General features: G+C 50.8%; 1 protein-coding gene across 1 annotated transcript; it reads right to left on the bottom strand.

Annotated features, from left to right (window-relative positions):
• Positions 1-4,474: 4,474 nt before the first annotated feature.
• Positions 4,475-5,596, bottom strand: GPR45 (G protein-coupled receptor 45). Its single transcript, XM_055539065.1, has one exon. It carries the CDS (start codon positions 5,594-5,596, stop codon positions 4,475-4,477), a length of 1,122 nt encoding a protein of 373 aa, XP_055395040.1.
• Between the last annotated feature and the right edge of the window lie 7,046 nt (positions 5,597-12,642).

Here is a 12,642-nt window from a genome sequence, read left to right as displayed (position 1 = left end):
TTCATTCTACAAGGAGAAAATTACCTCTATAATAATTTTTTTAAAAAATCATTAGGTATTATTTTTAAAACTTGTCTTAAACCTAGGGAACATTCATTCATAAGGATAGCAAGTACACCATTCTCTTACAGAATCTAAATCTAAACTTTAAAGTATAGCATCACCTTGTGTCTAGTTAAGAACCTGCCTATACCTGCTTATTGCATCATTTGAGAAGGGAAGACTCAAGGAAAACGGAGAAGGGGGCCAGACAGTGAAAAGGATCTGAGGGCAGGAGAGGGTATAATGGAGATTTTACAAAGGTATAATGAAGATTTAGACGCTGGTGGACAAAAGTTGGGTGGAATATCACCCTAAGAGAGCAAAGGAGACCCCACGAGTGACCACACAGAGTGTGGCCTGAGCAGATGCACCTCAGCTGCCTGCTCCCCGGGAGCACTTCCCGGCAGCCTGGACCGCCTAATTCCTGGGAGGGCCCGCAAATCCGAGCCGGTGGCAGCCTTGGGGAGTCAGAGCCTCCTGCCTCCCACACTGTTTCTCCCTTACCTCTCTGTACGCCTTGAAAGCAAATTAGGGCTTTGCACTTTTCCATGTGCATTTCTAAAATTATTCAGTCCTGTTTGTCTTTTATGGAGAGGTGCCTGACCCTCTCTTCACGGTTTAATAAAACATTCGAAGTCGTCATGACACTGCAGCCAAACACCGTCAGGAGGGGAGACGATGGCAGCATTTCAATGAGGGAGGAAATGAGAAACGAGTCCCCAGAGGACACTTCATAAGGAGCAGCAAACCTGTCTTTTCAAACATGCTTCTGAAAACGAAGTTGGCTATTTTTTTTCCAGCTGGGATAGTTGGTGAAGGGACAGCGGCTGCCAGACCAGAGGCAGCAGGAGGGAGCCAGGGGAGCTGGACCACGTGGATCCCGGGAAAGGAATCATCCTTACCACCCCAGCCTTGGGGGTCGTTAGGAGTTTACCTGGACACATCCAGCCTGAGCCGGTGTATTGGCATCCTCGGATTCCTGATGCAGAAGGTATTGTTCCAGTCACACCTCGTTTCCATTCGGACGAGTTCTTTCTGCTCCCATCGGGCTAAGTAGGAAAATGCCCTGTGAGTCTCTCCCTGGTTCCCTTGGAGCTAGGCGTGCTCCAGCACTTCTCCTATTCCTGGAACACCTTATCCCCGGTCCTCCAGGACTACAGGGCAGACAGCGGGAGGTGAACTAGGACTGCCTGGTGCAGTGAGTGACCTTGGATGCCCACCCCAAATATTGCATACATGTGCATGCAAGTGCACACTCACACACTCACAGAAACACACACACCCACCATGCTCTTGTGTCCCAACATCTTTCACCAGGCCAGTGCTCTCAAACTGCTCAAGAAAAGGGAGGGCTAGGGACCCTAGGGGAGGTTACATCCAGATCGTGTAAGAATGAAGAAGCTGTGGTCACCCTGCGGGTGGCAGGGAAGGAAACAAGAGCTTGCTATTTACATAGGATTTTAGGACAAGGTTCACTGAAGGCTCAGCGAGGCTGGAGGGAATCACGAAGGCGGCAAAATGAAAGTCAGAGGTAAGGGACTTCCCTGGAGGTCCAGGGGTTCAGAATCTGCCTTCCAAGGGAGAGGATGCAGGTTCGATCCCTGGTCCGGGAACTAAGATCCCACAAGCCACAGCTACTGAGCCCGTGTGCTATAGAGCCTGTGCTCCACAAGAGAAGCCTGCTGCCACAAGGAGGACCCACCACAGCCCAAAAAAAAAAAAAAAAAAAGTCAGAGGTGAAACTAGCTAGTTGGAATTACTGAGCAGGGTGGAGAGTTTTATTAAAACCATGGGTGCTGCCTTGCAGTAGGAGATTCCCTACTGCTGAATCTCCCATTGGTCATCTAATCAGTAATGTCTTTCAGTCGTTGCAGCTCCGTTAATAGCTTACAAGTTCTAGGAAGTGATTGTGTCTTAGGAGATGTTTGACCCCAGATACCTGTCTTGCTATCATGGCCCTGGCGCTAATTTTGGCAAGAACACAGCCTTCTACACGGAAAGAACAATAATACTTTATTTAAAATATATACAAAATTATTACTTTGAAACATATATATTACTGTCCAACACACATCATATAACACTGATTGATGTAAATTTTGGTACCTTCATTCATTAAGTTTGGGGATTTCTCTTTTACTCAAGGCTCCTGAAGAACATTCTCTTAAACGGCCACCAGTGGGGAGGTGCCCAGAGGCTCAGTCCCTTTGGCAGGCGGGCTGTGCTCTCGGACACCACCAAGGCCATGCAGCTCTGCCTCGTGGGGACTGAGGGCAAACCCTGACCTTGCTGGGGGCTCACAGGACACAGACGTGAGGGACACACCTCAATCAATCACACACCAACTGCCCATCTTCAATCAACCTCTCTCTCAGCTCTCTCTCTGTCACTTCTCTCTCCCTCTCTGCGTATAAAAGGGTCCAGGGGCTCTGGGTCAGTGTATAAAGGGAGGGTGAGGTTGGTGAGAAAAGTGCCAACTATTTTCTGGAAAAGAACTCCTCTGGGCTTAGAGGAGTGTAAACTGTGTTATCTTTCTTTTTTGCTTCTGTCACAGGAGGAGAATGAGGAGCTAGTCTGGTGATACAGCCTTGGAAAGGAAACGAGAAGAAATACACACGGGGAGCATCTGAGTTCTTGCGCCAAATGTGAGTCCTGATTATCCTGAGATAACTCTGACATCTGCCTCCAGGCCCAGCCCCTCCCACCCCTCCAACCACACAGTGCCTTGCACCTCTTAGGCACTTAATTAATGATAGATAAACGCAGGCGGGGGGTGTGGTGTCGACGAGTGGAAAACATACGCATTTCAGAATGAGAGTGTGTGAGAGGTGGCTGGGACCTTGGAGACCTTCTAGACCTGCTTCCTCAGGGATGGGGAAACCAAAGCCCAGAGAAACTGGGGAGAAACCAGCAAGGTCGCATGACTAGTTTCTAACTGAGTTGGGCTTGGAATCATGTTTTCTACATTTCTCTTTAAATCTCCCACTCTCTTCAGATCTGAAAGTGTAAGGACAGTCCACAGAACCAACCGTGTGCCCTGAACTCAGGAAAGTCACTCTCAGCAGTGGAAGCTCCTGGTGGTAACAGTGGCCCAGGGCGTAGAGGCCCAGTGCCCAGGACAAGCAGAAGGGTCCCCTCCAAGCATCTGCCCTCTGGATCACGGTCCTGCCTGGGCTGGGGGACCGGGGTCCCAGGGTCCCGGGGAGGTGGCCCAGGCTACAGCGGTCAGACTCCTGCAGCCCTGCGTGAGGTAGAGGAACACAGAGGTCACAAAGGCAGCCCAGTGGGGGTTGTATTCCCGCCGCTGTGACGGGGTGATGTGGCGGGCCTCAGGGCATCACGAGAAACATGTAAACAAAGCCCCCAGCCACTTCTGAGCCTGAAAGCAAGTCAACACAAGTACTGAAATGATGAATCAGCAGGACAAGGCATGTGGTACCCGCTCATTGGTCAGATGGAAGGAGGGCCAGGTGGGGCGGGGCAGGAAGCAGGAAGAAGAGAAGGGGCAGGGCTGTCACCGCTGGCCCAGAGGTGGCTTCAGGTAAGGGGCCATGGCGGGGAGGAGGGTTGAGGACATGCATGAGCAGTGGGGTGGGCTTCTCCTCTCAGCTGAGCTGCCCTCGAACATTCTCTGGGCTTCGAGCCACCAAGGTCTCCCCTGTGTCACACGGGAGCTGAAAGGCCCAGGGCCCCTCTGCCTCCTATGTGACTTTGGTTTCCAGAAATGATGGTTTGGGATCACCCCAAATGCCCATCTGACCAACATAAAGAACTCTGCATGCTTCCACCACACACACACAGACACCAACGCCTGTGGAGGATGCTGGCGCCGCGGACAATGCCTGACCACCCAGAGATGGACGCACCGGGGTTTCTCACATCAGAACAGGGCACCCTGGTGTCTCCAAGGCAGGCCTGGAGAGGGCTCACAGAGCCTTCCTCCTGCCACTCAGCCAACCTCCCTACTGCTCCCCTTCCTCCCTAACTTTCAGCCCAACTCAGGCATCACTCATAGCTTAGTTGGTAAGGAATCTGCCTGCAGTGCAGGAGACCCGGGTTTGATCCCTGGGTCAGGAAGGTTCATTGGAGAAGGAAATAGCAACCCACTCCAGTATTCTTGCCTGGAAAATCCCATGGACAGAGGAGCCTGGGAGGCTACAGTCCATGGGGTCGAAATAGTCGGACACGACTTAGCGACTAAACCGCCACCACCTGCATCACTGCACGCATCTCCCCTTTGGTCCTGATGGCCTTCGGGTTTCCAGCAGGTCTGCACTAATGTTCCGCAGCAAGAAACAGAAATAATTCATCGTGCAAACGCGGGAGCCCGTTTCCCTGGTGACCAGCGGGTCCCTTTGTGCTAAGCGCTGACTGCTCGGGAGTCCCAGGAAGTCAAGTGAGGGGCAGATGGTGGCTATTGCTCGGCCCTCCCCTAAACCGCGGACTGGTTCTCCGTGCACGCGTACACGGTGCTCGGCTGGATTCGCCTCCGGATCCGCTCAGGCACTTTGGGGAGGATCTGGAAGGTGGGGGGCAGCAGCTCCAGACAGGCCTCGCGGAACTTCTTGATCCGCCAGCAGTAGACGATAGGGTTGAAGACGGACTTGAGGTAGCTCAGCCCCAGCACGCAGGAGCTGGTGGCGTAGAAAGAGGGGCCGCAGTAGAAGCGCCGGCTGAACACGGACAGCAGGCTGTACACCGAGTGCGGCAGCCAGCACAGCGAGAAGCCCACGAAGAGGATCAAGATGGTGGTGAAGGCCTTGGTCTTGAAACTCAGGTCCAGGCTGGCCTGCTGCTGCTGCCGCCGCAGCCGCCGCAGGCAGGCGCGGGGCAGCCGGCGCAGGTCCAGGCGCTCGGACTGGTTGTGCACACGCACCGCGTTCTTGCGCACCGCGTGCAGGACGCCCAGGTGGGCGCCGAGCATCACCGCAAAGGGAATGAAGAAGGCGGCGCCCACCAGAGTCAGCACGTAGGCGCGGCCGGCCGGGAGTTCGGTATAGCCCAGCACACACTGTGGGGCCCGCGCCGGCACCTCCACCAGCGTCCAGCCGGCCAGCGCCGGCGCCGAGACGCAGAAGGACAGCGCCCAGGACGCGGCGATGATTACTTTGGCCCGGCGGGGATTCAGCCGGTCCTGGCGCTGCGCGATGATGAGGAAGCGGTCCACGCTGACGATGAGCAGGATGGACACGCCCTCCAGGACGAAGAACCAGTAGAGTGCGGCTGAGAGCCGGCAGAAGGAGTCCCCAAAGTGCCAGTGGACAGTGACGAGGGTGACGGCCGTGAAGGGCATGCAGCACAAGCACAGCATGATGTCCGAGAAGGCCAGCGTGGCCAGCAGCAGGTTGATGGCGGAGCGCATGGTCGGCCTCTGGTACACGATGATGCAGACCACCGCGTTGCCTAGGAACCCCACCACGACCATCAGCATCATGAGGACCGCCAGGGACATCCTGAGCGTGGCGGGCGGTGGGGGCACCCTGGAGTCCCCCTCGTGGCTCCCGTTGGGCAGCAGGTATTCGTAGGTCTCGATGGACGATTGGTTACAGGCCATCGTGGAAGAGGCCCTGGCGGTGAGGCAGAAGCGGAATAGGAGGGGCCTCAGCGATTCGGGGGCTGCATGTTCCTCCTGCTGGCTTGGATCTCAGGGGAGCTGGAAGGGCTGGGAGGAGCCTGTCTTTGGGAGCAACAGGCTGGGACTTGCGATTCATCAATCACAGCCTCATCGTCTTCGTGACAACTGGCTGTGCAACTTCGTGGGCTCTGGATGGCCTGGAGCAAAGAAGCAGGAAAGAAAAGGGGGTTAGACCTTCCAAGCATGTGTGGAATAGAACAGTTTTTTTACCTTTTACAGGTATTTTAAGCATCGGAGTGGAGATGACTCACTTATTTACCACTTGGACCAAGGCTGGGTCTTCACAAGTATGACAAGCCTTGTCACATCACCTGGGAAACCTAATCAGACCCGCCTTGTGGGGGACCAGAGTTTGCAATCAACATTTCCATAATCAGCATTTATTTAATACATCCTAAAAGAAATCAACCCTGAATACTCATTGGAAGGACTGATGCTGAAGCTGAAGCTCCAATACTTTGGCCACCTGATGTGAAGAGCCAGCTCATTGGAATAGACCCTGATGCTGGGAAAGATTGAGAGTGGCAGGAGAAGAGGGTGCCAGAGGATGAGATGGTTGGATGGCATCACTCAATGGACATGAGTTTGAGCAAACTCCAGGAGATGGTAGAGGACAGGGACGCCTAGTGAGCCGTCCATAGGGTTGCAAAGAGTCAGACACGACTGAGCAACCGAACAGCAATTTATTAACCTGAATTATAAGCACCCTGATCCAGCGAAGCTTTGAATGAGGCACTGCTGGAGCAAAGCCAGCTTTGTGAGGGCAGGGCTTTGTGTGTGTTGTTTGCTGTGTCCCCAGCAGAGAAGATGCTCAACAGAAACTTTGTGGAGTAAATAAATGTTGGTGTATGCCGCCACTCCTTGTTTAGCCTTTTTGTTGTTTAGTCACTCAGTCATGTCTGTCTCTCTTGGGATGCTATAGGCTATAGCCCGCCAGACTCCTCTGTCCATGGGATTCTCCAGGCAAGATACTGGACTGGATTGCCATTTCCTCCTCCGGGGGATCTTCCTGACCCAGGGATTGAACCTGCATCTCCTGCATTGGCAGGCGGGTTCTTTACTGCAGAGCCACCTGGGAAGCTTGTTTGACCTAAAGCAGTTGTAAGAAATAATCCAGCAGGATCGCATGTCTTCTTCCCCCAGTTTCCACTGTGGTAACACTCCAGAAAACTGTGGTGCTGCCAGAGTGTTGGGCTTCCCTGGTGGCTCAGATGGTGAAGAATCTGCCTGCAATGCAGGAGATGCAGGGTCAATCCCTGAATTGGAAAAATCCCCAGGAGGAGGGCATGGCAACCCACTCCAGTATTCTTAAGTCTGGGAAATCCCATGGACAGAGGAGCCTGGAGGGCTACAGTGCATGGGGTCACAAAAGAGTCGGACTCAACTGAGTGACTGATCACACCACACACACACACGCGCGCGCGCACACACACACACACACACACACACAATTATATAATAGTTGGGGTAAGAACCCAGCCTGGGAGTCAGATAGATCCTACCAACTGGGTTGATTTTGTTTCTTAATTTCTCTACATCTTTCTTTGCCTGTGACGTGCCCCCCAGGGAGGGCTGTTACGGGGAGCACAGGCGGGGACTGGCCCTCAGTGCTGGGAGCAAGGCAAGCAGGTCGCTGCCCTAGCTGCTCTTTTGTTTTCTTCTTGTACCTGAGCTTTTACTGAGAGACTGTCGACATATCACACGTGTCAGTTTAGGGTGATGATGTGATACACATATATACTGTGAAGTGATGCCCACAGTAAAGTTAGTTAATAGCTCCATCTCTTCATGTAATTATCAGTTTTGGGGTGTGTGTGTATGTGGTCATGAAATTACGATTTCCATTCTTTACAGCAAATTTCAACTGTATAATACAATCTTGTGAATTGTACTCACCATGCTGGACATTATTCACAGTATCCAAGGCATGAAAACAAGCTAAATGTCCATTGATGGATGAATAAAGATATTTTCATATGTGTGTGTGTGTGTGTGTATATATAATGGAAGCACTTTTGAATTATTAAACAAGATATCAATTATATACTTTATTTAAAAATTACCTAAAAGGATAAAGCAATTTAAAAATATAAGACTTAATGAGCCAACAATTTGACTCAATTTTCTTTTTATAGGCCCAATCTTTATTTCCCCTGAGAAATAAATGTTTCATAATTTCAGTAAAAAGATTGTTGCAGTGGAGCATGTAGGTGACTGAGGTGGCCATGGAACCAGGAGGGGAGGCAGCATCAGCTCTGGGTTCCTCAGGCTCCCCCAGAGGAAGCCCCACTGGCTGTAGGGAGGGATCACATGGGCAGTCCCTCGCTTGGGCTAGCATAGGCAGGGCCCACAAGGAGCCAGAAGAACACACTTGACCGACTGGAGCCCCCTGCCATCGGCAGCGGTCCGGGAATGAAAACATTCGAAGGAGAACTGAATTGTTTCTTCTTTCCACTACCTTCTGCCAGAAACAAAATGCATGAGCCAGGTGTGAATCAGACCTGTAGACGCTCCTAGAGACACCTTAGGGATATGGCAGCTTCTCTCCTTTAGAAGCCCTCTGGCTTTCCACTTGTTTGCACCCACTTCTTCCTCTGTGCTGGTGAGAAGCATCTTTTTTTCCAGATTCCTTAGAGTCAATATCATAGAGATCTCAAGTTGAAGGACTGGGGTGGCGAAGGAATTCAGGAGGTCTCACACCACATAGTCTAAAGGCTCAGCCAGTGACAATGTCTTGGTGATGTTACTTCAGCTCAGGTCCGCCTGGTCCTCAGTGCTCCAGGGTAGACCCCACGGTCTGAGCTCCAGTTCTGAGCATGGCCAGAACAGGCTTATCTCAATGGTGGAAGCAGTTATCCAAACCTGTGGAGGTTGAGCTATATAAGTAGAGATCTTCTGTGTTATTCTGTAAGTGAGAAATAGCTCTCTGCAGATCACAGATACTTGTGTTAGCACGAAACAATACTCCCGTGCCTCTGTCTTCCAATCTATGAAATGAAACCAACCACGTGTCTACCCCCAGAGTTGTAAGAACATGTGCAAGGCCGGGTACAAAGAAGGGCATTAGTCAGTAACTCACCAACTAGTAATTAGTAAGTTAATTCCACATCCCTCATTGTTTCGAGTTCATGGATTTCTGTCTCTTGAATTAAAGAACAGGAACCATGACAGGTATGCTTGAAGCCCTGGTGGATCAAGTCCCTCTTGGAGCACAGAATACGGGCCACTGAGAAAAAGACAAACCCCTGCGTGTCCATGTGTTTATCAATCCTGGCTGAGCCTTTCACCTGCCCCCGTCTCCACGCTGTAAGAGTGGATCTTTCCTGCAACGTAATTATAGGGAGCGATTTCATGCTTAACCAAAGGAACAGATGGTGCAAGGAATTTTTTTTTAAATATGTGTCTTGACGTTGAATCAGATTAAAATTGTTTGGGCTTCTGGGCAACAACTTGTCTCAGATATTTTAATTCAGCGTTTTGGTCACAGTCCTGTTGTTCGTCCCCAGATCAACAGCGTTTTTCTTAGCAAGTGCTCGGGCACATTAAAGATCAAAGTAAGAGGTAACAGGCGAACGGGAGATGTTCTGGGGCCTTCTTCAGTCTGAAGCAGCTCTCAGCATCTCTCCTGCGGCTTGTATGTGGAAGAGAGGGGTCGTGATGGGAATTGTAAGCCCAGGAAGCATCGAGCTGGGAACGGAACCATTTCAAGGCACTGACTGTAGTTCCCATGCAATTGATCCCACCCTGGGGCTAAGTAGACGTGCAGGTGTTGAAGATAAATAAGCATCTCGGTCTCACAGAGAACCGAGCTGAGCTCCCTGTGCTGTACAGCAACTTGCCACTAGCTACGTGTTTTACACATGGTCGTGTATTGATGTCAATCCTACTCTCTGAATTCATCCCACCCTCCCTTCCCCTACTGGGTCCACATGTCCATTTTCTATTGACCTAGAGGGGAGAGGTGGGATGTGGGAGGTGAGTGGGAGGTTCAAGGTGGAGGGGATATACGTACACACATGTGCTGTGCTAAGTTGCTGCAGTCATGTCCTACTCTTTGCAACCCCGTGGACTTTAGCCTGCCAGGCTCCTCTGTCTGTGGGATTCTCCAGGCAAGAATACTGGAGTGGGTTGCCATTTCCACCTCCAGGGGACCTTCCCGACCCAGGGATCAAACCTGTGTCTCTTCTGTTTCCTGCATTGGCAGGTGGGTTGCTTACCACTGGTACCACCTGGGAAGCCCCCGTGTATATATATAGCTGATTCATTTCACTGTACAGTGGAAACTAACACAACATCGTACAACTGTACTCCAATTAAAAAATTGTTGGCATATTTTAAAGAATAAAGAAAAAGTTGAGAAAAAATAACAAGCATTGTAAACTGAGGTTTCATTTACTAAGGGGAGGTGACAGCCTGTGCTCCGCTGTGAGCAGGGGTCCACTGGCGGCATGCTTAGTGAGCTGTGTCTACACCCGGGGTGGAAGGAGCCACTGGCAGTGAGCAGAGAGGAGACACTGAATGGAGCACGGCATTTGTTGTCTGCAGCTCGTAGGGTTGCAAAGAGTCGGACATGACTTAGCAACTTAGCACCCACAAAGGGTTTTCAACAGAGGCTCATGCCTCCTTTCTTGTCACGACTGAAGCAGGATTGTCCAAAGGTGGGTCTGCGTGGAGGCAGCAGATCGTCTTATTACACTTGTTAACTGGAAAAAAAAGAAATGTGCAACCTAAACGTTGAGAGTTACGTTTTATTCGGAGGACAGAACTGAGGTCTTATGCCCGGGAGACTGCCTCTCTGCAGTCTCAGAGGGGCTGCTCTGAAGAAGTGCCAGGGTTTGGGGAGAGGACCGATGGCAGGAAGCCAGGATATGCAGGAGTTTTTACAACAAAGACCAGGTAGTCAGAACCAGAGATTACTGTTAATTAAAGAAAACCAGACATCTCAAGTTAAAGAATTTACCGCTTTTCTAAGTGCGAGAAGGTGCAAGAGCCTGGGCTCACTGAAATCAGCCCTTTGATGTGCACCTCAGCTCTCCACGGCCAGTATCCTGTGTTTGCACATCCTGAGCCCCTTCAGGGTGCATCACCAAGGTGGCTGTAATGTGATGGCCTGATGTTTACCGATATGGCTGGTGGCATTGGCAGTTCACACAAGTCTGAGGTTGGTCCGGCCCAGAAAGCCCGAATCACCATTGGGTGTTCAGAAAAACGACTGACCCTCCCCACACGACGGCAACAGCAGCTGCCCACTAGTCCCACTATCTTCAGAACCCTGCTGCTGCTCTGGCTGCCCCCATAGATGCTGCTCCTCTACGTCCTTCAAGCAAAGGTGGGCGCTGGCCTTCCTCAATCTGTGCCCTGGGTGTCCGGAGAGTCTCCCTGGGGTGGGGCCACCATCCACTTTGAAGAATAAACTCTCAAAGCACTGGGTTGGGGAGCAAGCACTTCTTAGGGAACTATTTTCCAGAAATATTAAAAATAATTCTAATAGTCACTTCACAGCAGCACATCTACATTCTAATTCACAGATTTAGAAATATGTATATAATCTCTGGGGCTTCCTTGGTGGCTCAGTGGTAAAGAATCTGCCTGCAATCTAGGAGACGTGCGTTCGATCCCTGGGTCAGGAAGATCTACCTGGAGAAGGGAATGGCAGTCCACTCCAGCATTCTTGCCTGGAGAATCTCATGGACAGAGGAGCCTGGCAGACTGCAAAGAGTCGGGCATGGTAATCTCCAGTAGAACTTGCTGTCTCTGCTGGTGGGGAATTGGTGAGTTCTTTCTCTGAAGCTGTGGTTATTGCTTCCAGTAACCAATCACATTTGTGATACAGGACTTTTCATCCTTTACTCCAGGAAAATGCTGGTTCACAAATGCCGGATCTAAGGAGTGATGTCAGCTTGGGCAGATGGGGAAGTCTACCGTGGAAACAGCTTGAGTCTGTCTTTACCTGCAGCCGTGTCACCTGTCTTTTTGATACAAACTCTCAAACAGATGGTATATCCCAATTTCAATAACTTTATTGGCAATGAAAAACTAGGCAAGAGCTGCCAGAAGTAATTCATCAATAGCTTTGCTTAGAAACAGGTGTTAGGCTACATGTCTCAGCTTCTAAGTGAGCTGAGAGAGACCAGATTTTTTATTTCTCGGCTCAGGCAAGACTCCTGGGAGGAAAATTTTCAAACAGAACAAAATTGGAGGGACTTTCCTGGTTAAGACTTTGTGCTTCCACTTCAAGGGGTGTGGGTTCCATCTCTGGTTGGGGAACTTAAGATCCTGCATGCCCCATGGTGTGGCCAGAAAAAAAAGTGGGGGAAGGGGGAGAGAACAGAATCGGGGAGGCTTTTAATGAAGCACAGCTTTACTGAGGATTCTTAGGATCACCTGAAATGTATTGTGTGCATTATTACTGCCAGGCTTAGCCCTGTGATAGCTCAGGGGTCCTCTGAACCTGCATTGGCCAGGATATAGAAACTTGTTAAAAATGCAGGTTATCAGGGCCACCAGACCTGCTGAATCACAACCCCAGGGTTGGGGGCCCAGCAAGCCTTCTGTTAACTATGGCTCTAGGGAATTTAAAGTTCTCAAACCTCAATTTTGGGACCTGCTGACAGCCTACCTTGTAGAACCCTGCCACTGATGCAGTTTTATAGACTTCAGTCCTTCACCTAGAAAGTGGTGACAAGAGACGCCCACATTAGGACCCAGGAGGGCTGGCTTAACCCTGAGCTGGGCCACTTCCATGAGATTTAGGTGGGCGTTCACAAACATGCGTTTTTTAAAACTATTATTCTTTATTTATTTTTGGCTGCGCTGGGTCTTGATTGCTGCTTGCAGGCTTTCTCTAGCTTCCGTGCCTGAGCTTCCCATTGCAGCGGCTGCTCTTGTTGTAGCACATGGGCACAGTAGTGGCAGCTCCTGGGCCCAAGGGCACAAGCTCAGTAGTTGTGGCTCACAGGCTTGTT

This window comes from Bubalus kerabau, chromosome 11 (genome assembly GCF_029407905.1).
Source record: "Bubalus kerabau isolate K-KA32 ecotype Philippines breed swamp buffalo chromosome 11, PCC_UOA_SB_1v2, whole genome shotgun sequence".
Classification (NCBI taxonomy): Eukaryota; Metazoa; Chordata; class Mammalia; order Artiodactyla; family Bovidae; genus Bubalus; species Bubalus kerabau.
This window is presented reverse-complemented; position numbering and strand designations above follow the sequence as displayed.

What these genes read in the sequence shown, in the direction of transcription:
- GPR45 (XM_055539065.1), bottom strand. Translation starts at nt 5,596, where the DNA reads ATGGCCTGTAACCAATCGTCCATCGAGACCTACGAATACCTGCTGCCC.